General features: G+C 36.3%; 3 protein-coding genes across 3 annotated transcripts; 2 read left to right on the forward strand and 1 right to left on the reverse strand.

Moving 5' to 3' along the window:
• Window positions 1-1750, forward strand: LOC106153763 (uncharacterized). Its single transcript, XM_013527862.2, has 3 exons — window positions 1-161; window positions 491-824; window positions 1145-1750. The coding sequence occupies exons 1-3, from the start codon at window positions 125-127 to the stop codon at window positions 1305-1307; spliced, it is 534 nt and encodes a 177-aa protein (XP_013383316.2). The 5' UTR covers window positions 1-124; the 3' UTR covers window positions 1308-1750.
• A 3684-nt stretch (window positions 1751-5434) lies between these two features.
• Window positions 5435-7091, forward strand: LOC106153764 (uncharacterized). Its single transcript, XM_013527863.2, has 3 exons — window positions 5435-5590; window positions 5794-6115; window positions 6536-7091. The coding sequence occupies exons 1-3, from the start codon at window positions 5554-5556 to the stop codon at window positions 6711-6713; spliced, it is 537 nt and encodes a 178-aa protein (XP_013383317.2). The 5' UTR covers window positions 5435-5553; the 3' UTR covers window positions 6714-7091.
• A 2133-nt stretch (window positions 7092-9224) lies between these two features.
• Window positions 9225-26061, reverse strand: LOC106153770 (glycine receptor subunit alpha-4-like). Its single transcript, XM_013527871.2, has 9 exons — window positions 25559-26061; window positions 19902-20075; window positions 14494-14552; window positions 14118-14185; window positions 13636-13871; window positions 13260-13342; window positions 11923-12054; window positions 11092-11471; window positions 9225-10705 (listed from the first exon to the last, which is right to left on the reverse strand). Exons 2-9 carry the CDS (start codon window positions 19988-19990, stop codon window positions 10508-10510), a joined length of 1245 nt encoding a protein of 414 aa, XP_013383325.2. The 5' UTR covers window positions 19991-20075; window positions 25559-26061; the 3' UTR covers window positions 9225-10507.
• Window positions 26062-27265: the final 1204 nt, after the last annotated feature.

Below are 27265 nucleotides of genomic sequence, written 5' to 3' on the forward strand. Positions count from 1 at the left end.
TTTCCGGAAGTGACTCGATCTCACCATGCTCCTTTCCCTATATATATAGATTGACCAAACACTGCTTTTTACGTTAACCAAAGAGAAAACCAGTTTTGAAGCTGATCTACATCTAAGAGCAAAAATGAAGTTTCTGTTGGCCTCTGTTCTCGTTTTAAGCGGTAAGTTCAGTTTTCAGACTATATCATTTTTGTAGTTGATTTATTATTTCTTTGAAAAACTTTATTGTTTTCTTATTCATTTATTCACTCTGATTCGGGAGTTTAAATGAAGCAAATCGGATTCACTTAGTAGTAGACATATTCATTCGATATCTTGCCAATCGTATATTAAATTTAATGATTTGACTAGTTTTACGAAAATAAACTATATTTTTTACCTGACAAACTGCAAGTGTGAGCATGGACAGATTGGATGAACGGGTCCATTTCCTTTCTAAAATGAGCATAATCAGACATGGTAGTTTAGAATGGTTTGTTTTTTATCTTAGTAATCCTTCTTGTCACTGCACGACGAGGTCCACCTGAGAGATTCGGCAGAAGAGGAGGAAAGGTGTCCCGTGGTTTTGGCCAGGAACGAGGATTTGGAGGAGTCCGTGGACGAGGTCGATTTGCTCGCCCAGGAAAGGAGTCGCGTGGTTCCAAATCCCCAGGCTCTGGCCAGGAGCGAGGATTTGGCAGAAGCAAACCTAGTGGTCGTCCCTTTCCAAAATTGTTTCCAAAATTGGCTGAACTATGTGTGATGATCCAGAATGCCAACTGTTCCGATTCTGCACTTCCTGCTAGAGAAATATGTGACGTCAACGGTGACGTGTACTCCAACATGTAAGTATACAATACACATCGCAATGATAACTTGCATGTGAAATACAACATTTATATTATACCGTTTTTCGATAAATAAGTAATTATTTAACATAATAAGTCATCTATCGAGGTACATACATAAAGGGTTAAAAAATCCACTGAAAATAACCTTTTTATACAAAAACCAAGGTATATTTCATTGCGAAGCAGGTACCTGAAGTGCTACATTGTACGAATACACGGATTTTATACATGGGACTTACATACCGTACTTGTCACTGCACATTATGGTGCTATGGAACACATATGATATATTATTTTATAAAATTTCATTGTAGCTGTGAGTTCCTTCAAGCCAAATGTAAAACCCCCAACCTGAAGGTAGTTAGGTGTCCTGATCCAGCCGAGGACCCAGACGACGGATCCGGAGAAACCCCAGAAGTCGCTCCAACCGAAAGCCCTGACGAGACCAAGGCTCCTGAAATTGCCAAAGAACCATAAAAACACGTTGTCTGTTTGAACCATCCATTCATTCCATTGCGTACTTTGCACCTAAGTAACGGTTGACAGGACGATCTCACTCACTATAGTATAAAGTACATAAATGTAGCAGGACATGAAGATGCTGTACATAAAGTGCACGTTCACGCGTTACGTCATACTTGTACCATTGTATCAAAATGATAGATGGCGTCTTAGCCAATGTCTACTTCACATACCCTGTATATTGTTCCTTCACGTACACACCAGCGCCACCTTCAGATTCATTATTACATGTTCCAGTATGTGTGTTTCAATTTCAGTTGTTCAGCGCTACGTTATTACCTCTATTTCCAAGTCTTTCATGTATGTGCTGTATAAGGTAGTCAAAGTGCAGGACACTCGGCTATCTTATTTTTGTTTTCTGTACTATTTAGAAATAAATATAAATATGAAGAAACTTATTCCATTTTTGTTATGTTATTTGGATAAGGATGTTAAAGACGATTACTTTATTGAATTTGCCTCGTACAGACTACTTCTCAAAAGAGCGTGGGAATAAAAAAACGTTCCGCACTTAAGGTATTAATTAAACAAAGGGATACCCTTTATAATACTATTATATTAAATGTTACTTTAAATGGATTTGTGGTATTACTTCTACCAAACACCCTTAAGGTTTTAAGTTTATATGTTGCCATTGTTAAAAAACTACATAAACTGAACATCATTCAAATGCTATTTAATTCCATATTAATTTATCGAACGAAACCTAATTCACTTCAAACCCATGATGAGGAGGGTGCTAGCTATGATGACTGCCTGTGTGAAACGCGCGCATGTCTGGGGGGGGGGGGGGGGAGGCGATCTTTAGCCCTTTCCTATTCTTAAAACACATTTATGAAAAGAAACCCCCTTTCAGTCATGCTATTGATAAAAGACTCTGTTGCACAAAAAAAATAATAAAATAAAATAAAATAAAAAATAAAACATCCTATTTGGTAAAGAATGTATTTAAAAGAGAACATATTAAAATGCCAAATGAAGTGCTTGGATGGTGAGGGAGCATTGGACCTGGCCTGATAATTGGTCTAAACATTCAATTTGACCCAACATAAATAAGTAGCAGTCCAATTGAAATAAAACAGTAATCCTGTTTTTATATCAAGAAAGACATGGTTAATGTTTCAGACCAATACTTCATTTAAATGAGTTGCTGAAGTTTTACCTTGAACAAATTTTGATCTAAAAGTTTTGGCTAATTTAGCTGGGTACCTACAGTAAGTCGAGACAGTGCATCGTAAGGTACACATCCATTCATGTCGGCCTCTAGCGGTATTGGTATCGAACCGTCGGAATATCGCTTCTTTACCAACATTGGCCATATTTACCACTGCTTTTTCTGAGTCTCAACAAATGCCACTATGAGAAGTAAATGTGTTAATAATTTAAGTCGAACAATTATCTCATTCAATCGAAAGAGTATCGATAAACGGCCTTACTATTAGGAATTAATGGTTTCCGAAAATTAAGGCTTAGTAGACTGAGGTTTCTCTTTGAGAAAAAAGTTAAGTGGACAGTTCTGAATTTACTCTTAAGCTTCACATACAGTAGATTAAGAGTGAGGCCATGGGATTGAAATGGAGTGAGGTTGACAGCTATCTCTTTATCCACAACAGATATGGGAGTTAGATGAAGTCAAAATCGTTCAAAGTATCCGCATTGGGACGATGATCGAGTACATGAGACATTCTAAGTGATTTACACATCTACACAAATATTCTGTGGTAAATTTCGAATCCCATGAAAAATATAAACCATATACACTAGGTATAACACTTAAACTTTGTACATACACGACACACACACACACACACACAGAGAGACAGACAGTCAAGCATTTAATTACGCCTTCATGTACGTGCTTTACTTACCTAGGTATTTTATACACATATACATGTACGCTTTATTCGGTTTTAGGGGCGAAATGCAAGCACTTTTTCTCGGCACATGTATGTCAAACAATACACTGCCATACTTTTGCGATATATTTGCCTTGATGATTTAGTTTTCAATTCCTTTTGTATTTATAACTACAAGTGGTTTAATCACATATACACTTTGTGAGGTCTACCTTTCACCAAACAAGGCTATCGTACATGTAGTGGGCTAACCTTATATGGAAACCAATGATAATTACTCACACAGTTGAACGTGTAATCAGTCTCCATTATATTAAAAGTGTTCCATCATATAATAAATTATTTAATGCATAATTAATAACCCAGTTGGAAGTAGGAAATAAAGTTGATATTGATTCAACACGCAAGCACATTTTATGGATTTTTTTTCGATGAGTAGTTAGTAAATTGAGTATTTCTCATCTTGAAAAAAAAATAAATAAATAAGTCCCAAAAAGTTTTTGGTGTTGGTTATGGAAGCAGCAGTGCCATTTCCTACATTCATTTTATGTACACGCATTCCATACACAAGAACAGCACAAAAATAGTTTGAAAGAATATAATTTATCAGCGGTCTATTTTCCTTATCAATACTTGTATAATACTTGTCCGTATAGATCATAACCTTCTGAGAGCGACGCATGACGAAGCGCTTGGTTTTGTGTTGGAAGTACTTATTTGGACATTTTGAAACTGTGGATGGTAATTAAAAAATAAATAATAATATCGATGATGATGAATTATTGATAAGATTGGAACCCAATTGGTTGAAGTTGAATTTCAAATTTTAAGATTATCACAAAATCAATAAATTGTTTCATGCTTAAATAAAACCAAGTTAAAAGACCGACACTGCAGCTTTAAAACTTTTTCCCAAAGAATGAACTCTTACATTTTATTACTGACATTTTAAAAGTGAGTTTGGAATAAAAGAGCATGGAAATATTTCAATTTTAAATTTTGGCACATTATACCTACCGCAGATATTGCTTGATCGCAAAAGACGATTGGATTGATCAATTAATTAGATAAAATTCAGGTTCTCAAGGCGCTTTGTGCGCATGTTTTACTTTTTGTCGTTCCCCCTGCCCTGCTGTCCAAGAACAGTTGACAGCTCAGTTGAAAGCCGAGTTGAAAGCCCATGAAACGTACATGTACTATCTGTATGGACAACTCAACTGAATGGCAGCTTATATTAACGTTTATGGTTCCATTTAATTCAATTAAATTCAACCTATATTTAGTTGTGACCCGAAACTTTCTAGTCTGGGAGTGTCCGACATGCAGAATAGTAATTATAATTACGGGGTAAACCAGAGAAATACTTATCACAGCGTGCTTTGATGACATCATGATAAGATGTCATTGACATCTGGGACCGTGTCAAAAACGTTTAAGACAAAAATCGGGCTTGGCAAAAGCAAGTATTGATCTTGGTTGTCTGAGTTGCGTTAAACCTACTTGAAAAAGGCACTTACTTCGTTATTTTGTCTTTGGTCTTCAAACCATAAGTCCTTAGGGGATTATTGTCTTTACCACTTTTGTTTTTATTGAACGCCAATTATAGCCCATAATAGCATCGGTAGCAATTACTGAGGGGCATTCGTTCGTAAAATCAGCTGTCCGATTTTGGAAGTCACAGTTAGACTAAAAAACTATAGACATTATGTAAAAGCCCCCTGACCGCCATAGCCCAGTTACAGGACTAACGTGCATGATGTCATTGGTTGTATGCAGTGCCGCTTGAGATATTACGATAGATCTTTGCCAAGGATGGTTTAACACGGTGGGTAGCGAAATATTGTTAACCTGAGAACTCAGGTGTCTCAACGGTGGATATTTAATAAATTATTCAAATAATACTGTCAGGTACTAGATGTCGATTTTCTATTATTGTAAAATGAATTAATAAACCGAAACATTCAAAGATACATGCATATGTACATGATAGTAGAACTACAGTTAACTTAGGAACATCAAAAACAATGCTTTATCAATGCGGCACTGACCCACGGAAAAATATTTTTGGGATGCTCTGCAAAGATCTGACCATACTTACCACCGAGTAAACGACCCGGTCTCTCCGTCTATGACGTCACTGCGACTCGTTTTATGCACATGACTCCTTCATGGTCCAATCCACTACGAGATAGCATCTTACCTTCGTGACTGAATATCCGGGAATGACTCGGTCTCTTCATATTCCTTGCCCTATATATACGTTGACCGAACACTGATTTTTACGTTAATCAAAAAGAAAGCCGGCGTTGAGGTCCATCTATTTCTACGAGCACCAAACAGCAAACATGAAGGTTCTGTTGGTCACTGTTGTCATTTTAAGTGGTACGTTTCAGCTTTCAGACTACCAGTACAGCAATGTTTAAATTGATTAGTTTTTTTGTGTATGTTATTAAACGTTTCTATGACAAAAACGTTTTATGTATTCGTTTATTTATTCATTTACTAATTTTTATAAATGTTTTCGCTCGGTTTCAGCACTTTCATTTGACAAAGTACTTTAGAAAAGTTTTTTTTTTTTATTTTAGTAATAATTCTTGTCACCGCACGACGAGGACCACCAAAGAAAGCTGGCAGAAAGAGTTGGACGGAATCACGTGGTCTTGGACAGGAACGAGGATTTGGCGGAGGCCGCGGACGAGGTCGAGGAAAGGGGTCACGTGGTTCCAAATCCCCAGGCTCTGGCCAGGAGCGAGGATTTGGCAGAAGCAAACCTAGTGGTCGTCCCTTCCCAAAATTGTTTCCAAAATTGGCTGAACTATGTGTGATGATCCAGAATGCCAACTGTTCCGATTCTGCACTTCCTGCAAGAGAAATATGTGACGTTAGTGGTGACGTGTACTCCAACATGTAAGTATACAATACACATCACAATAATTACTTGTATGTGAAATATATCATATTAATTATACTGTTTTGGTATGTAAGTGAATATTTTACGTAGTAAGCCATGTAGCTATTGGTCCGTAAGTAAAGGGGCAAATCATCCCACTTAAAATATTTATACTATATATCAGGGAAAAATTACATTTCAAAGTAATGAGTGAATATTTGACTTGGTAAGCCATACGTAGCGTGCAAAAATCCCTTTTAAATAACAGATTTATTCTTTTTAGTTTTAATCAAGACAAACTGCAATACAAGGTTATTACTTGGAAGTGTTACGCATACACTCAATTGATGCAGTATATACAATACACACACATATATCTGCATTATATTTTTATATAGAATATATAAGATTTCATACTTTACGAAATTATATTGTAGCTGTGAGTTCCTTCAAGCCAAATGTAAAACCCCCGACCTGAAGGTAGTTAGGTGTCCTGATCCAGCCGAGGACCCAGACGACGGATCCGGAGAAACCCCAGAAGACGCACCAACCGAAACCCCTGACGAGACCAAGGCTCCTGAAATTGTGCCAACTGAAGATACCAAAGAACCATAAATCGTGTGTTTTTGTACGTCCGTTCGCTAAAACCTTTCTACCTTTGTAACAAGAGATCTCACTCATTAGTTTAAAGGACTCAGCGAAGCATGGATATGGTTTGCGTACAAGTGTTCACACGTGAGACATATTTTATGCCGTTGTATCAAATTAAAATGCTACTAGTTTGAGCCAGTAGGTGGGAAACATTCTTCTTTCTCGTACACACCGGTGCCATCTTCAGAATCATTATTATATTGTCTCCATTTCAGTATCTAGTTGTTTGGCGGTATGTTATTGTTAAGAGAATGAGGTGCAGGTCACCTAATTGTCGTATTACCTCTTTTTATACTATCATAATATGGTACATTTGAATAAATATAAATAGACAAAAACGTATGCCATTTTTTGTTATGTTATTTGGATAACAATGATAAAGAAAATTACTGTATAGAGTTCCCCTGCCATAGATTACTGATAAGAGTCTAATTCGCAATAAAAGGTAACATGATGAAAACGAACGGAGAACAACGATTGACTTTATTTCGGCATATTCGATATATACATATTGATCATGTTTATCAAATGATTTAAAATTATTTCCATATTTGAACAATTTAACTAGTAGTTCACAGATTGCATTCAATGAAATGGTCCATATGTTCCACATGAATAAATTTATTTGCCAGGATGATTCGATCCCAAGTATCACCTGGCAATAGTTTACTTACAGATAGCAATACATTACTACCGTGTTATTTTTGCTGTACTTTCTCTTGGCGGCAGTCATTTTATAGATTAAACAAGACACGTTAGTAATGTGATCAAATAAAAGAAATTAAATTAAAATATTGATAACTCTTGGGATGCCAATATAATTCGACAGGATTCTGATTAAAAACTGATACACGGTATTTCCTCCAGCAAACTCCCCTAAGCTTCCAAAAGGCTTTTAAGTTTTATGTTACCATGCTTGGGACCAGGGTTATTTATAATTCTCTAATGTGACCCATTAATCTTTAATTTGACCCAAGATAAATCACTAGCAGCCCGATTAACATCAAGTATTACTCCTGTTTTTATACCACAAAAGACATAGCTAACGTTTCAGACCAATATGTTTCATTTAATTGGTATCGGACCGTCGGAGTATCGCCTCTTTAACAACAACGGCCATTTATTCCGCTAAGTCACAACTGATACAACTGTGAGAAGTGAATGTGTTAGTGATTCAAGTAGGAGGATTAATTCGTTCAAACAGGAGAGTATCGATAAAGAGTCTTACAGGAATTGACAGTTTCACAAAAGTACGGTATAGATTGAGATGTCTCCTTGAAATGATTAGAAGTGGATCGTGCTGACCTCTCTCTTCAAATCCAATAGATTACTAGTAAGACCATGCAATTAGAATGAAGTGAGGTTGACAGCTTTCACTTCATCCACAACACATGCAGAAATAATAGATGAAGTAGAAATCGTCCAGGTATTCGCCTTGAGACGAAGATTGAATACAAGAGATATTCTAAGTGATTCTCCTTCCTCAAGGGTAAATTTTCGGACTTAAGTATTGAAAAAGACATACCAGGAGAAGATGAATTGTACAAAAGCATTTTTAGATAAATTTTAAATCCATGGGAATGAACCTAACCTTTACAGTTTGTAAAGCATATCCACATGTATATTGAAACAAAAAAATTATTATCTGGACAAAACATATTTAATAACATCCCATTTTATGTTGTGCTAGTAAATACCTTATTGTGGCTTCATTTACAGTTTTGGATTTGATATCTGATCAAAATAAATATTACATCAGTTCTGATACGGTTATATAAAACGTCAAGATTTCCAAAGCGAATTCATGTCCCATAATACTTATTTATGCGTAAGAGATAAACGTTAAATTAAACAGACGATTGTCAGTTTTTGTCCCTCATATTAACGGCCATTTATTTTGAATGCGTGTCATATGATATAAGCCAAAGATATTTCATTAATAATATCATTAATAATATGAAAATTGCATCCCCTAGGATGAATCAATTAATCCCTAGATAAAAAAGATGCTGTAAAGTGTCATTTGTTTATATGGTTGTTTGATTGAATTTCGTAACAAACATGTAACATTAATGAGGATGAACTGTGCAGTTGATTGTATTTTAATATCAGATATAACGATATGAAATGAATATAACAACTCTTATAACTATGTTTTATGATAACATTTCATTATATGACAGTGGATTACATATCTATAAACGTGATCCGTTTACATACATATCAAAGTCAAACAAAGAAGTAAACCTACTGGTACACGTACAATTACTGACTCATCAAAGACGCGGTATTACTGATGTTTACACAAACATGAAAATATCTAAATGCAATTCTTCTATGTTGCATAACGGTATGTACATGTATATGGAAACACATATCTGAATAACTTGGCAATCCGTAAACGTGATATATATATATATATATATATATATATATATATATATATATATATATATATATATATATATATATATATATATATATATATATATCACGGAGAATAAAGTTGATACACTATGGAAAAGTGCTCTACCCATGCATGGGTATATATATTATTGTATAGGATAAGCTTACAGATTTCACTGAAATAATGTTATCGTTATTATTGATATACTGAACGATGTATTTTTATTTTTATAACAAAAATGATGCATATGGTTACACGTGATACAATAATTTCTTATAGTTCGTTCTGCAGCACAGAGCTTACAATTTTATCACAAACTGCGTGTACCTTCTTCGTACGTACTTATTTCTGACAGAACATGATTATGTTGCTTAGGGAAACGATCATTATAATAGTAGTTGAAGTACCCGTTTCTTTAATCACAATGAAAAAACACACTTGATTTGATATAAGAGAAAAGGAATATTATGCAATGAGACATTAATTTCTCAATTTTTGATTATCTTATTATAGCATCAAATACATATGGAAATATAAAGCATGCAAATGGCAATTCCTTTAAAAGACTTTTGTGTGCATTATGTTTTCTATGAAATTAGTTTGTTCCTAAAATGACAAACCTTTTATAATAATATAATATAATTTATACATTTGGGGCTACATGTACATAGAAATGTAATGCTAGGGTACCTTAAGGAAAAGTTAATCCACAGTTTCGGGATGCTAGTGTATATAGCAAGAGATGAAAATGTCTATGAATCGATAAAATGACACGACGACTGTGAATTATTTGATCAATTTTCCAAGAAGGACATTAATAAAAACATTAAAAAGACCTATGGCGAAAAAGGGCGAAATTATCACACTAATCACATATGCTAAATTACCGTGTACAAACACGCCCAAAGCACGTTGATTAAAAAGGTTTGTTGGCGTCCAAATGTATTGCAAGGAGAAGGATCTTATTCAATGATTGTTCCTTCTCTTTCGAAGAAAAAGTCTAAGCAGACCACAGGAAACGGTATCTGATTTTGTCTTGAATCATCTGAGAAACACAGTCGCGATTGAGCGTCTGCTATCAGAAATAGCACCCCCTCCCCCCCGCAAAAAAAAGGAAAATTACCTCTCTTGGGTCAAATGTATTCACTATCACCAACAGAACGCAGATGTCACAACGTAAGAGTCACATTTTGCGAAAAAAACTCACTGTGCTCTTATGGTACGATTCCAGGCGGATTTTTTAGCTTTCGTTTGTAAACCAAAGTCCAAAGTGGATTTATCTTTGAATATAGCAGCTATTTACGTCTAGTTTTCTGTGTATGTGTCAGAGCATAAATGTTATTTCGTAAAACTAAACTGAAAAGCTCGAACGTGCGAAAACTACGTAGTAAAGTCCATAGACAAAACAGAAGAGTATAAAACTGAAGGGAAATAGAACCCGAGACACAGTGTCCACACGCTTTGCCTTTTCTCTGCCTTGCGGATCGGGTACCTCTTCCTTCTCCGGAGCAGCCTCAACGTGTGGCTGTAGATCATCACACATTTTCTTCTGAAAAAAAGACGGAATGTTTGTACTTATTGACTTATATCACTAGTAGAAATGTCAAATTGAATTCATTAATTGCCATTGATCAATAAATTAAAAATTGTAATTAATTTTCTAAATGACGGTACTTATTTCTATTTATCTCCAGAGTGCATTTCAATAGTCATCTTATACACCGGTGCCATTTCAGCACTGAACATGCAAAAGTAGATATAATAGTCTATTTGGGAATTTTAATGTCAGTAAGTAATAAACATATCACGCAACTCGCTAGACGATTTATGGTAATACTTTCGCCTATTTGTCAACGAATTTCAGAAACAAAACCAGGTGGTAACTAATACATAATAATATACATCCATAAATAAACCAGGTGACTATCTAAGCACCTTTTCACTGTTAGAGTTGCAGAATATCCCTTGGGCACGGTTTCGAACAGGTTTTGGGACCTGTCGCCTACTGAATGTGTTCACGAGGGAGTACTCCAGAAGCGAGGCGAATACAAACACCAAACACATGGCCAACCAGACGTCAATTGCCTTGATGTAAGACACCTTCGGCTGTGAGGCCCTGGACGCCGTAGCCTGCGTCGTAATTGTCAGCACTGTTAAAAGTCCAATGGACACCCTGGCCGGGCTCGCGTCGATGCTGATCCAGAACCCCACCCAGGACATGATGACAATGAGGACGCTGGGCAGGTAAACCTGCATCACGAAGTACTCGCGGTTTCTGTCCAAGAAGAAGTCCACATTGAGACATGGGAAAGCGCCTTAAATGAAAGGAATAGTGAAGCACAAAGGAATTGGCTTTAAAACGCGAAAAAGTCTTCACTTAGAAATGGTTGGCCATTCTATAACCATTGACGTGTAAAACATTTTGACTGAAATGGAATTAACTAAAATCATGCATACAATGCATATATCTAACATATGTCACAATCGTCAAGCATTTATTGACGTTTTAGAAGTTGCAAACAAAAGAAGGCATGTCTCTAAAAAAATATTCAAAACAAAACCGAGAACCAATGAAACGGCAAAATAGCGTTATGTAATAAACAAGCAGCTATCAAGTTTGCAATTACCGCTCTCACCAACAGAGAAAATGTCAGCAGCTCTAGCGACTATCTTAATGTCTATAAAAGCTGATTTATAGTGTTGTTCTAACCCCTAAAGGCTACCCATTATGTCATCATATAAATCAATCAGTACTGGATTTCTTACCAGCTGCATAAACTCGTGAACAATCCTGGAAATCGAAACTTGTAAGGGTATATTCCGGTAATCTTAGATTTTCGTCTTTCTCCACTGCATTATCCATCCATTTGAAAGTGAGAACATCCATGGTATTGCCAACTAGAATTAAAAAACGCCACTGATTCAATATAAGATCATAAAACACAATTACAAATAGCCAAGAGAGACCAGCACAAACCACCCGCATCGTGAATTGAAGAATGCATTTATATATTGGATGGAAAGATCAACCAAACATCAACTCTAATTTCCCATCATAATCCATGTCATGTCCACCATCACGTTGGCTGACGAGTTTTTTGTTAATATTATATTTAACATTTCACTCATATAATAATAGGGAAAACAATAATCAATTTAAAACAATGGCAGACACAAACAACAATGGCAGAATACAGTCTCTCAGATATTGGTCTCCGACAATCACAACATCCATTTAGACGATGAATGTACCACTCATTAACGCAATACCACTAGGATTAATTTGTTTTGATCTATAGAAAAAGTATCGTAAGCAGGGTGCCCGTATGTAAGGGGCCTATACATAAAATTGAATAGGTACATGTATGTCATTCAGTCCTGTTTTGCGTGCCTAAAATATTTCAAATCTCTGCTCTGGGTTTACATTATTATATTTAACGACGTACAACCGGCTAAGGTCTCTTCGAGGAAAACACATGTCTCGTCATAGATTTTTAAAACATCATTCAACCAATCCATATGATTCTCTTATTGATGGCAAGCAAAGCTACACATTTAAGATTCTTTTCATACTGTCTACTCCTAAAAACGCACGGATTTGCCTACCTTAATTATGAACCATTACTTACAATCCGTCTGTTACAACATTTAAATTTTCTTAGCGTTGTCCTGATTCAGAACGAGAATGCACAAGAAACAAAACTATGGACAAAACTGTCGAAATTTAATTGAAACCATTGCTGTAACTTTTGAGAAATTATAATGGCAAATTCTGTGGAGGTTTTTGCTTGACAAGTTTTACATAGTAAAACGCCATAGCCGAAGAGCCATTAGAGCACGTGGCGGTATCAACAGCTGATGACAACATGTACAGACGCGGATATTTTCTAAAATCAATTACTACAATTACTATAATTTACATGACATGTTCATGCCACCATGGCCATTATCTAACACCGGATGTAAAATCCACTATCACATATCAATAAGGGGCACCAGTATTACTAATTTTAACCCCACCCCTTTACAGGTTTACGAGGAAGTGTGGGAACATGATCACCTTTCCGAATGAAAATCAATCACATAATTTGGACCGTACTCACAACTTTCTAGAGATAATGGACATTTCTGAACGTCAAGTGGATAGTTGGTAAGATCCATGTAGCAGTCTAGTGTTGCAGTTATTCTGGAAAAAGAGAAGATAATTCACAAATTTTCCGTAACGCGAATGGCATACATTTGTTCTTTAAATGAAAGTTGACAGAAAATGAGAAAAAGCGACGTCTTTTCTAGGAGAGTTGCTCTTGCATCAGTAATCTCGCTAATCGATTTGCTTTTATTATAAAAAATTGAACTTATTCACGGTCGATATGTTCCAGGCTCACATTATCACAGAGAGTCCAGTTCTTGTCCTTTAGATACATGTAGTTTCACAATGATAAAACATGACAAGCTACACTGAGAAAAAATATTACTCACTTCGTCACATACCACACGGCGCCGTTGGAATATAACCTCATTAACCTGTTCGGGATCGTAACTTCGTGAAAGTTGGCCCTTTTCTCGTTGCGAATGAAAATGTCGGGAAGCCAGATCTTGCGGTAAAAATGTTCATCTAATTTGATCATCTCTCCTATCTCGGCCTCCGGATCGGGCTCGAATGCCAGTCTTGGATCTGTCCAGTTTTGGCGTAGATAAATGTTGACAGAATAATCCTTAAGTAAAAAAAATCATTGGTCTGAGAGACAGACCTATATATGTATACGTATAGAGAAATTAACGTCTCTCTCTCTCTCTCTCTCTCTCTCTCTCCCTCTCTCTCTCTCTCTCTATATATATATATATATTCACATGCAGGCTACATAAACCGTTTTGTCTACAGGTTACAATTTACTTCAATACACCACCAAAATAAAACAAATATATTATTAGAAACATTATCAGAAGCTAAGTATCTTTACCATCGTCTGTTCACTAATGGAATAAAAGCTGTTGACGTAAACACCAAGTTCAACTCTTGTAGACGCATCTGGAAAAAAATTTTGTGCTTTCACGTCTCGCTTTCTTGTAAATATATATTCTATGCTTTTATTACACCTACATCGATTATTTTTAGAAAAACATACAATCGTCCCATCACCTGATAAATATATAATACATAACCACATTTATGGATTCCAGGAAATGAAATCTCTTTAGGTGTTCTAATGTTAACCATTACCATACCCTTGAAAAGTGAATAAATCGCTGGAATCAGTTAAAACCCTGGTGAACTGGTGTCTGAATAAAGTGATAAAGACAGGCGCACGATAGAAAAAAAATGCGTTGGTTACTTACTTTTTAATGGCGGTCTTAACCTGTCGTAACCTTGCATCAATTTGTCCAGGAATTCCGAGCTATAAGTAAAGATGAACAGGTGGTTGGATTCAAAGCAGCATGGCCAATTAATTGCCATGCCTAATGATAAATAACCAGACTAATCACAACTGCTCACTTCTCCGAGGGGCACAATCGATATTCATATCGCTGATGAGAGATCATACGCTGATCGCATTCTGGTAGTTTGATTGATTAAATACTAGGAGAGCAATGCTCAAATCGCACCTCTCAGATTAAATTGATTAAATATTTACAAGAAGAGGTATTACAGTTTTGGGCACCGAATTGAGAATTCTCGGAATCGAGAATACCAAGACTGTTTGTTCACGAAGGGCATAGAAAGCGCAATCGATCACCGACGGTTCGGAGTGCATCTTGGGGAGAATTGGCATTCAAGTAACTGACTTGAACCCCTTGGGGGACTCATGTGAGTTTTGCTTTTGTTGAGAAGGTAAAAAGAGACAAATCCGGGATTCTGGCATCATATACACCGAACCATCGGTACGATGGAACAGGGCCATAGTAGATTTTTGTCACGCAACAGGTTGGCCTCTGAAATCGTAAGATAAATGAAAGCCTCATCCGCATTCAACTAAGTAGTCGAGTAGCCAGAACGCTAACCCTGCAATGTTTTTTCCTGTAAACTTTTTTCGCTGAAATGCATTCCTTAGGTCGAGAGAAGCAAAATTAGCTTGGTTGCTTTTTCCGAGACCTTGAGCATTTTTCAATATGGCCGTCAATTTATGAGAAAAAATAGAAAAACGAGCAGAAGTCGCCCGGTAAATTTTATTGACAGCTTTTTTGAACGTGTATCCTATCAGGAGAGCACAACAGTAATAGTGAATACACTTAAGCCCGTTACATATAGCAAAACAGCCAAAATGGCCGTCAAAACATATGGCAGAAAGTAAAAACAGCTGCAAAATAATTTTGCAAAGTAAGTCTTATTAAAAACATTTCCGCCGTTTCTATTTATGTCCATTATGATAATTTGTTAGTCATGATCCTAAACACTCAGAAACTGTTTATTTGACATTAATCAGACGGTGCCATCTCCTGAGAGTCCATCTGTCACTCCGACGAGCCCCATAGTCAAAGCTTGCTATGTTATATCTTGCAAGCTTTTTTAAAAGAAATTGTTTCATCTGGGTTACAAAACTTAGAGAAGCTTATAAGCTTGACTTTATTTGCCAGTTGATACGTAGGAGATATTAACAATTTTTCAAAATTCAAGATGGCCGTCAATTTGTTATGTGAATAGCGAGAGCCATACATTCAAATAAAAAAATATAATGCTTCACTCCATTGTTCATCATTGCATATTTATATTTATATCCATGCAAAGTGCGATCATTTATTTCATTTTTGCAAGTTATTTTAATAAAAATGGCCTCCAAAACATAATGGAAGGGAAAAGAAACAAATGTAAAACTACAAGGCTTTTAACTGAAATAGACTTTAACTGGAACAAATATAAATACATATATAAAGTGAAAAACGATATACCTGCGTTCAAGACACAGCACACAATAAAACATGTTTTTAGGTTAAATGATACAAACAAGGAAAACCAATATGTCCGTCAATGCTGCTCTATGATCAATCCAAACTTTGATTGCGGATATCTCAGTCCTGACAACTAGTTTTTTATTCTTAATAAAAAATTAATGAAAGGTATTATCATTCTAGTATGTGTAAACTAAATCATTTTGAAATAAAAAGGGCGTCAAATCGTTTTCTTCAGGTTGGATTATTCTTATCCTTTTCTTGTAAACTTTTAAAATATTTTAACAGCTATGGGTAAAGGTATTTTTGTTGTTTAACAATGTATTTTGTTATAAATAACCGAGATCCAAGCACGGGTATACAAACCCAGAGGTTAGGGCCCATGAAGTCAGCTATTTTGACAACGTGACATAGTACGGGGATATGCGAGGGTTATCCATCGACATCATGTATTTGAAATGTTGTTTTTGCCAATATATACTTACAGATAATGGAAGCTTTGAGATAGTAATGTATGCATTTTTCTACTTGTAGGGTAGATGTAATTATCCATTGTGCATTTATTGATGACTTAGTGCTTGGGTAGTTAAGATAATGATGAGTTGTCATGTTGCCATGGTTAAGCTTTTTTTTTGCAAAAATGGACCAAATACACATTGAGCAATACTCAGTGGGCATCTGCACATTTTGAGGATTGGTTTTGGAGGCCTGTAAAGGCCCAAAAAAGGTCACCCATGTTGTTAGTCCAGTGAACGGAATCATGCCATGTCTATCATGTGAACAACGTACATCTCTGGGCACTGGGTGTGAGGGGAGTCTGATTTGAGCTATAATGTATGGACTGTTCCCACCCCACAATCAGGAACCTGGTTGAATGCCATAACATGCCAGGCTCTGTTAGCGATATACCGCAGCCAGGGCGAGAGAGTGTCAACTCCAGACCAGGATCACTACACCAGGTTGCATCAGCTACGGGAGCAGTTTCGCCATGCTAGTCGTACAGCACAAGAAGCACCCGGCAGGAACAACAACCGGAGCAGCAGCCCCACTGTGCGTCGACGCTTACTGGCGTTCAACCGATGGTGGTCGTTGATGGCAACATACCAGTAACTGCTCGTCACTACATAGATCAGAACCTGCAACCTCACATAACCTCGTTAATGCAGGAGAAAACTGATATCACCTTTTCCCAACAGGACATGACCCGTTCACATTCGGGGTAGGGCATCCCAAGGGTGGATGGCCTACCCCGGCCTGTCTATTTTCCGGATATGAATCCGATTGAACACTTGTGGTACTACATATATCTTGGCCGTCCGTTGGCCAAGGCAGCAGCTGATCGAGGCACTACATCAAGGCTGGAATAGGATTCCACATGACACCATCCCATCCACATTTATTGCCCGAGCATGCGCCAACAGATCGCTGCCTGCATCGAAGCAAGCGAAGATCGTACCGGCTACTGACCGTTGTGACTTTGTGTTGGGCTGGGGCCATTTTTGTTTTGAAACTATTCATGAAACTTAAGATTTTTGGTTCTGTATACCAATGCCCTAAACAAATGATTCATATGAAAATAATCCAGTTTAGAGCTTCAGAATAACAATTATGGCCTCAAAGATTTTAATGGCTGTCAGTATATAACCAAAAGATTTGTAGGATGTTTTGCTTATTGACTCTTAAAATGCAAAGTTAAAAAAGTGCACTAATAAGAAAAACCAGAAATGCTGTTATATACTGATGAAATATTCTTACACGTGCCAACCTCAATAAAAAGAATGGGAAGTTTTAAAGCTAAATTTCATGTACATACTGAAAAAGTTATGATAAAGATATGAAATTAAAATATTAAGGTATGAGCAATATAAAAACAAAAACGAAAAAAAATTATAAGGTTAATATTTTTACAAAAATTAAATTAAATTACACTCACCCCCCCCCCCAACCCCCGTCTCCACCAACGGACTTAGTTGGACTCCATGTAAATATAAGTCCCGATTGCAGATTAACATTTTGGACTCCCTGTGCCCAAACCCCTGCAGAACCCCCTGTTGGCCCTTGACAAACTTTCTGTCTTAAAAAGAGAACTTACGCAATGGTCAGTCCTATCAATGATCCTCTTTTATAGAGTCTTAGTATAAGTTTACCTTACAAGTACACTTTGTCAATAAATAACAGGGTTAGATATATTTTATTATATGCCGAGTTATCAGTTAAAAACGTAATTTAACTGCTTTTTACCTTTCTTGGGCATGTTTTAGCGGTCATTTGAAATGCGGAATATCATGCACTTTAAACCCGACTCTTTGCTGTGTTACACAATTATTTATTTACAATATAATGATATTATAATATATTTTTATATTATTGACGGCCATCTTGAATTTTGAAAATTGATCAATGTTCCATATCTAGCCACTGCCAAGAAAGCCCAAATTAAATTGGCTTTTATACCCCCAAAGTGTTAAATTCTTTTTAAAAATTCAGGGAATAACATTCTAAGTATTTGACTATGGGATCCGGAGAAGTAGCAAACAGACTCTTGGGGGGGGGGGGTTACTGAACTGTCAGATAAGCTTATTCCAAGAGTTTCGGGTCATGACTAACAAAATATTATAATTAACATAAATATAAAAAGGGGATATGTTTTTTATATAAAAATAAATATGCAAAAAACAAACTGATTCTGCCACTTTTATCATTTTCTGCCTTATGTTTTGACGGCCATTTTGGTTTTTTGCTTAGTGGTACGCGATTAAGAGTATTCACTAGTACTGTTGTGCTCTCCTGATAGGAAACACGTTCAAAAAAGCTGTCAATAAAGTTTACCCGGCGACTTCTGGTCGTTTTTCTATTTTTCGTCATAAATTGACGGCCATATTGAAAAATGCTCAAGGTCTCGGGAATAGCAACCAAGCTAATTTTGCTTCTCTCGGCCTGAAGAATGCATTTCAGCAAAAAAAGTTTACAGGAAAGAACATTGCAGGGTTCGACTATTGGGCCTATGGGAGTGGCGACTCGACTAAAGTTTTCAATCCCTAAGGGGGCAAGTCAATTGTTTAAACTGTCCAAAAGTCTACTCTTCGCAATTGCTTTTATTTTTGTTAATGGTTTTAACCTAACAGAACAGAATTAGATTGCAATGTGTCAAATAGATTTTGCCGCTCGCGGGACCCATGACTCCCAATATGTCATGTGAAATGGATATCAATGTGAATTAAATAGTTTTATGCATGGATGTGCTGTACGTATAGGTATTTGCAATTCATTGTATTGAAGAAGGACATCAGAAATACTTTCTTATTTTATTCCTTGCATCCTTAAATCATTGTCGCTTTACACTTGCTAAGTGTTATTTGTAAATAATGGTATATGAAGGTAAAAGTCATTTGAAAATATAAAACCACATAAATTTCCCCCATCTTAGTTACGATTGATAATCAACAGTGTTCTATTCTAATACATCACTCACGGCTAATTGGACCCACGTGCCTTATTAATATCAGGTCCCTATTACCGCGTTCTAAATTGCACTGGACGTGCATTCTTAGAATTTTTTTTTTATGATGAAGCATATGTTTCGTGAGAAACGTTTTCTAGGCGACCTTATACTGTTAAAGCAGAATATTTTGCCGATGTACCATAAAAATTTACACAGTAATATTTAAACGTCATTCTACACAAATTATTATTTTTTTATTGTCACTCATTTTATTAGAATCTATTAACTGCTATATTGACAAGGCACTCCCGGCCTGAAACCCCTGAATGGGGAACAACAGTTTAAAAAACGGATGATGAAAGGAAAACGCTAGCCCAAACGCAATCTTTACATTTGTGAAGAAATATTGAATACTTACATTGTCTGATTGTTCTTCTGCGTGGCTGCAAAAGTACACCCCACAAACCACAGAGCCATAATCATTAGTACTTGCTGTAACCACGTCATCTCACAGTAAAATGGTGTCACTGTCCGGGTAAAGTCACCTCCTCGCGCACTTATTGTGTATTTGGTAAACAACCTGTGTGGCAGCCTAGAAAGCACCAATATGAACAAAGGGATAAAAATTCTCTGTTAGATAACACCTAAAACACGTGCTTCAAATTATCTGCATGTAACAGCACTTTCTGAATCCAGGAGGTGAAATAGTGATTTGAAATCGTATTTAGAAAAAAATGTATGCAGTTGCAAAAAACAGACCTTACCTTTGCTTACATTTATATATTTTCCTTGCGCGATGGTGGCAGAAAATACAAAATCACACACGATGGGCAATTTTGCAGGTATCAGACATTGTATAGTTACGTATAGTATCTAATCTTACTTTGTCACCATAGTTTAATGGCTGTCTTACGTGATCCATCAGACACGGTCATGTTGAGATGCAGTGAGAAATAAAGGAGAAGCTTGGACTTGATAGAAGTGCTGTTTTTCATGGTCAATTAACCACAAAAAGTACTTTTCGTAGTTTCTGGCGGCCGTTCAGTTATTGAGCACATATTTCAGTGAGCACGGTTCCGTTATATATTGAACACATGTGAATGGTCTATTACTATATTTGCACAGTAGTACTACTGTACTATATCATTCCCATCTTCACCTTTGAGTGAACTTAACAGGCAATGCAAAATTCAAGGTCTGATTCTACTAAGAATTTACCACATGTATACCCCTATGCGTGCGGGTCATGACAACTACCTATACTGGGGCATGTTTGCAAATGCCTACAATTAGTTCCACGCCATTTAAAGATTCTGGAACTGGAATGAGTGTATACAGCTTCATGTGGATAAATGTATTAGCTGTATTCCTTGGACAAGAACAATCGCTATATTTGTGTACATTTCACTTTCGTTTTAATTTTTCGTCAAGACAATCCTAATGTTAATGCATATACCATTCATATTCTGACTTTGTTTTGTCTAAGACCTTTTGTTATTGCGATATTCGCCGAAAGTATAATCTCTCTCTCTCTCTCTCTCTGTATTTGCTAGGAGTACGGGTGCAATTTGAAAGCAAGGTAACACTTAACTTCATAATTAATTAAGGTATAATAATGTTTAATAACTATTTTACAAAAAAATATGTAGCTTGTTTTATTCAGGAAAGGTTATATTAAGGGTGACCTTTGAAAATCGGTGATGTTTCGCCTTTAGCAGGAAAAAAAATGGATCCAAGTGAACAAAAACTGACTTAAGTGTAGATCCCTTCATAAACGTAATCAGACGAAGTTTCACTTTGTTGCAATGTGGAAACCACTCAGACGGGGTGGACCTGAAAGTTCTGTCGAATAAAACATTGCCAACGAATGAATAATTTTCAAATGAGCATCGATCATACGACACAGTAAACAATTGTTAACGTTGCTGTTGACATGCGTTCTTCTTGCATTCTCGTGAGCACACTCCTTGCGAGATAGCCTGCCTCGCAATTCTGGCTCATGATCAGAGAATTCAAACAATCGGGCCAAGTGCAAGCTATTGCCAACTTTTATCTCTGCCAGACTGTTCAGTTTCAGGTGGTCTTATTTTTTATTTGAGGCGAGTGGGTCTTATCGTTATCTGAACTGTCATCGTCGCAATTATCGATCCCTCGGAATAGCGGACCTACGGAATAGCGCACCCAATATGTTCATTCAAGTAGCTGAGACTGATTGTTAGTCACATTTCTAATAACCTCACGTTAGTAATAATAATATAATAGTCAGTGATCGTAGCCAGCTAACGACCGTCTCACTGAGAGAGAACAGAGAAATTCAGCAGTTTCTGGAATTCAAACAGATAACAATCCAAATGACTTACAAACTTTGAAAGCATATAACCTCAATTGACTATTCTTATTAAAACCCCAAAAGGGATTGACTATGAAATGCTTGAATCATAGTTCTTTTTCCTAAGTAAAAGAACTGCAAAGTATTTACAGAGATAGCATAATCATAATTCCTATACCAACTCTAAATGAAATCTCCACAAAGGCATCGAGTTCCTCATTCCACTTTTCTTTTCAGAATGAGGCAAATCAAATAACTTTTACTTTAGGCAAAGCATTTGCGGTAACATTCAAAAAGAATGCAGCTTCTATAGACTATATATATGCATCCTGTTAAAACTCATGATATGTCAAAAATAGGCTTTTAAACCGTGAAGCGATTGTAGCCCTAATGCTATCAATATTCATTTATTGATACTAAAAGGTGCACTTGTCTGATAACATCTTAAGTTTTCAAGTAAAGGAGGAAGTAAGACTAATGGCTTAATAACAGCATTAGATCGTTTTGGATTATTGTGTAGCAAATCATTAGGTAGTGGGTCTCTGAATTTAGAACTATTTAGAACTAAATTGTTTAACTAATAATAGCACAAGACAACGATTTCAAGTGCAGGGATGAGTAAAGATTTTTGAGAGTGAAAAATATTATTTTTTGAAGGTACAATCGAATCCCGGATAGAATACATTTAAGTATGGGAAAGGGGTGTCGTTCTCTTAAGATTTTTAAAAAGCAAAATGAGAGTAGTTCAGGAAATTTGAATTTATCGTCTTTTTAAAAAATACAACTTAGTTTCATCGACTGTTAATTGGCCCCAACTGGTCTATACAAAACATTTAGGACATCTTCTAAAAAATCAAGGACATATCGCCATGACGATGACGATGGTCACGATGATGACGGTTGTGGTGATGTATTAATTTTGAAGAATAATTGCCGCGCATTTCTTTTGATAGACAGTATGAAATGTGCTGTGGCATTTATTTTTGTACTTTCACTGAGACTTTGCTTCGTACTTTCTTGTACTCCCCATACGTTTTTATAGCAATAAACCATTTACATGTAACTACTCAATACTTCTTCAGTTGGGATGCCGCGAAGATTAAATGTTCTACGCGCGGATGTGTTCGATATCCAGACTCGGTGGCGAGTTTCTGAGAACGACAATAGATAGGGTAGTAGAAGAACTAGAGGAAAATCACTTGGCGGAGATGGCTTATGACTAAACTCCAAGAGATGAGTCTTTTGTGGCAAACTAAGAACTGTGTTTAAATAGTAACAGCGAAGACATGTGGCTACGTGCCCCCGACAGACGAAAGAGGATACGTTTTTTTTTCAAAATTAAAAGAACGTGGATGATCGAAGCTGTGCTTCTGGGTTTTTTTTTTCAAATACACTTGACGAGACGGCTCTACAACATATCGTAAAAAGCTGCCTTGCCTACTTAAAAAAGTGACCAAACACGCAAAATTTGTATTAAGGGATTAATCAACGAACACTTTCAAATAAAATTATCTGAATAGTCTGTCAAAACGCATGCTTTCGGTATAAAACTGTGCTAACAAGAAAAATGTTTACAGTATTATCAACGGTAATTATAAATACGGGAACAGATACTTACTACTTCTAAACCAAACAAATTGCATTTAATAAGAATAGTCCGACATGCTATATTTATATTAACTTCAATCAATGAATGATGGACTGCGACCCCGCAGTTCGTAGCTGAAGAAAGTGGTGGTGATGTTGGTGGTGGGGATGCAGCTCTTAATTTTAAGAGTTTGGTCAAACGTGAGGTATTGATAAATAAATGAATAAATGAATAAATAAATAAATAAATAAATATTAAGATCCGGAAATGGTTTCAAGCAAACTCAAGTCAACTCCAAAATGCTTGTATCTTATCATACATGCAGCTTACACAGGTTAAGAAGGTCACATATCCAAGAATCTGAAGAAATGCAGCTGCTCACGCTATTAGCAATACTTGGAATCCCGAAATCTTTCGACCATAGCAAGTGTACATGAGTTTTGGTGTGACTGAACTGTGAAAGACTTTGACTTATTCTTCGCCCCTTTCCCGATGCGACGCCTCCAGCCTTCTCGTCTGATTCTATCGCAACATGTTCTACAGGCACACAGAAATAGAACAGGTGTCCATTAAGTGTATCCGAGGTTTGTCCAATTCATAACAATGTCTACCCTGTACTAGCTAAACAAAGTCGATAGGGCACAGACGGTTATACCCTTCTCGTATATACTCGTCTTGTTTATTAACGCCACCGTTTTGTCCAGGCGACTGGAATTTTTCTTATCATGTTAGGGGGAATTGAATGGACACTATAATATCTCGACTAGATGGCTGCATAAATGGATTGTGTTGTGAAAATTGATTAAGACGAGTTGATTTAGTTAAGGTAAGGCAAATTAACAAAATTACACACCGTTTAGATTTATGATTAATTGATAAAAGGAAAGAATTTGAGTCGAATGAAGATTGATTGTTAATAAATTCCATTACATACTACAGTCGCTTAAGAGCAAAATCTCATTTTTATGCATTCGATATGAAGCGCTATTGTTAGTCTGCAAGCTTAAGAAAGCGTGTAATAATTACATCTTTTCGCACGATTAACTTTTGTCTTGGGGATACAAGCTGAGATAATTCACTGATAAAAAACTCATGTGGGTGAACTTTAGGGACGTCTTATTAAATATTACAATGAAGAACCGTTTCCTTTGGTTGTGTTTGTTTGAATATGAAAGCAATATTTTGGAATCCTTCGCTCGACACGCAAAAAATGGGGTGAGGAAGCAATTCGTCTTGAAAGGAAGTACGGGATAATCGGTATTTGTTGATGACTGTTTATGATGGATTTTATTGTGGCTGCCATCAGCACAAAAGAATAAAAACCGTTACTTGCACCACAGGTGCGCAATCCTAGTGGATACATAAACTATAGAACAGTCCTGATGCATCCGGAGACTTTGATTAATTACCTAATTTCGTGAGGGCGAAAGATATCTCTGTCGTTGCGTATATGCAGAATTAAGAGAGTGCTGGGAATCAATGGTTCTGATCTAGAAATTTCAATGGTATTGTCTACTGTGCACGCCGGGTTCTATTTGAGTGTTGGTATTTCATGACTGCAATAAGCATACATGGATTTAGAAACCCATATAAATGTATATAACATACTGTGTAAGCATTTTTCAAATTAAGACCATTACACTGATAGGTCCACGGTTTTGTCGGGGGTGGGTTGGGGTGGGGGTCAGGGGATAAGGAGGCGTACGGATAAAAGAAACGATTGGACGCTCAAATATATTTTGAACATGCTCCATAACAATGTGGTATATCTCAACAGAAATTGTAAGTTAACCAATGTGGAAAGCATGATCATATGAGTACAACATAAACCTAATGCATTTAGAAAATTAAATCGCGTACGTGCGAATGAGTTAACTAGCTATGTTAATCAATAATCTAGCTTACCGCGTTGAAAGATTTTTATCTTGAAAATAGTTAGTGTCAGTATGCACGAGATTGCAACACCATGTAACTGTGTCCACCAAACCTTTGCTACAGGGATGGACACATCTGCAAGGTTGTCGGTCTCCAATGATCAGTTAAATTGGGCAATATCATCCGATTTACATTGGCAAATAACAAAAAATCTAACTGCCTTCTACTACCGATGTTTCACGTTAGATATCCTCTTTAAACCAAGAAACATGTATCTCCTTACCTTTTTTCAGTTGTTTTTAGCCGTCGCCTTGAATACCCTTAGACCCGACAATCCCACTTGTTTAAATGCATGGTTTAGAAAAGACCTCCCTTAACTACCTTTCTCTCTGCCTAGCTGGCCTCCAATAACGGTGGCAGCTAATCTACTGTATATGATTCAAGAAAGCACCGGGACAGGTTTGGCATGCCAGTTTCTTAAACTGAGTGACTTTCATTGGACACATAGCAAGGTCACATGTTCAAATGAATATGTGCTTCTGGGCGTATCGAAAGCCGCATTTGCTCAGTCAATGATATATTACTTTGCTAAATAAGGAATTTGATTGGCATAGGCCAAGCGTCTTTGGTCCATCGCTATGTTTTTAGTACGTTTTAAATTCTAATTTATGATTCTAGTCTACACGTGACTCGTGCTGGCAACGACTGTTTTCTAAAACACTTTGCTAAACCTTAAGTACACACGTTTTTCAAATAAAAGAATTACGTTAAAAGAAGATAGAAGATTTTTCCCTCTGACCACACGCAATTTCATCTATTCCTGTATAAAAAATTACCAAATTGTATTCTAACGTATAAAGAGAATTTTGAAGTGCGTTCTTTTTAAGCACTTTTTTCTGTCTAAAGCAATTAAAAAAATCAGCATGCCAATTCATCCCAATTATATCGGTATATTTTGAAATTCCTGCTTGTATATTCTTACCGGTTGGGTCTCATACATGTATAATCCTATATACTTTTAACCAAACTTTTTACATAGGTAATTTGCATGTTTAAACAAAGGCATATAAAAATTAACATTTTGGCATTTTAGATGTGAATGGGACTTTTTTCTATTTGCATCAATGTACTTGTAGGAGCACAGCATATAGTTTATAAAGTTAATATCAGCTAATACTTATGTGGTTTGTGTTTTTCAACCATAACACAGAGACGAATAAGGTTCCAAAATTGTATCCGAAAAGCTGTTGAAATTGTGACAAAATCGTGAAATTTCAAGGAAAAAGGACGATTTATGATATAAATTTCATGCTGAACAAATATTCGCCTGAATTAAAAATGTGGGAAACTTTGTCGTTAAAATAATTTTAGTGTAATTTGACAAAATAAAGACTTAGTGACGTAATCTACACGGAAAAGTCCAAAGTCAGTAGGGTGGAATATTTTTCTAGTAATTTAAACCCTAAATACAGTAGAGAGTGAGTTATTTCAAATTCATTTATATTTGTCCAGAAAACCAAAATGTTATAGAAGGTCTACCGCATATGAACTTCAGGTAACAGGCATGTCTGAAACACTAGGGAAAATAATCTCGAATTTGGTTTTGCTATAAACATTCCCTTCAATTTATTTCTTTTATTATCAAGGGGAGTATCTGTCGTTTTTTGATAAGGCCTGATAAAGTTATCATTGATCTTGGAGGATAAATGGGCAGTAGAAATGGTCAATTCGATAAGCTTATTGAATATATATATATGGTTCAAATCAATGGAGTGATCCCATATAAAGTTCAACTTCTCATTTGAGTATCCCGTGAATCTTCAATATTTATAGAGTATTAAATGGAATCTCCGAAGAAATATTCAACATTGATTAAAATCACCATGTCAAAGTGCTGGGTTGACCACAGCGGCCGTGATTGTTTAAAAATGGAAGCAAATAAAACTAGGCGGTGTCAATGGGAATCAGTCGCGTATTCTCGCACACCCCC

This window comes from Lingula anatina, chromosome 2, assembly GCF_051362555.1.
Source record: "Lingula anatina isolate TDL-2025a chromosome 2, LinAna3.0, whole genome shotgun sequence".
Lineage (NCBI taxonomy): Eukaryota > Metazoa > Brachiopoda > Lingulata > Lingulida > Lingulidae > Lingula > Lingula anatina.

Bases quoted from the DNA above. Each gene is read 5' to 3' on its own strand.
- LOC106153770 (XM_013527871.2), bottom strand. From the start codon at position 19,990: ATGACGTGGTTACAGCAAGTACTAATGATTATGGCTCTGTGGTTTGTG. The intron at 12,055-13,259 runs GTGAGTACGGTC...TTTTAATTCTAG, and splicing joins TCCATTATCTCTAGAAAGTT to TTGGCAATACCATGGATGTT. The intron at 10,706-11,091 runs GTGCTTAGATAG...TCTTTTTTTCAG, and splicing joins GCAACTCTAACAGTGAAAAG to AAGAAAATGTGTGATGATCT.
- LOC106153763 (XM_013527862.2), top strand. From the start codon at position 125: ATGAAGTTTCTGTTGGCCTCTGTTCTCGTTTTAAGCG. The intron at 162-490 runs GTAAGTTCAGTT...TTTTTATCTTAG, and splicing joins CTCTGTTCTCGTTTTAAGCG to TAATCCTTCTTGTCACTGCA. The intron at 825-1,144 runs GTAAGTATACAA...ATTTCATTGTAG, and splicing joins GGTGACGTGTACTCCAACAT to CTGTGAGTTCCTTCAAGCCA.
- LOC106153764 (XM_013527863.2), top strand. From the start codon at position 5,554: ATGAAGGTTCTGTTGGTCACTGTTGTCATTTTAAGTG. The intron at 5,591-5,793 runs GTACGTTTCAGC...TTTTTATTTTAG, and splicing joins CACTGTTGTCATTTTAAGTG to TAATAATTCTTGTCACCGCA. The intron at 6,116-6,535 runs GTAAGTATACAA...ATTATATTGTAG, and splicing joins GGTGACGTGTACTCCAACAT to CTGTGAGTTCCTTCAAGCCA.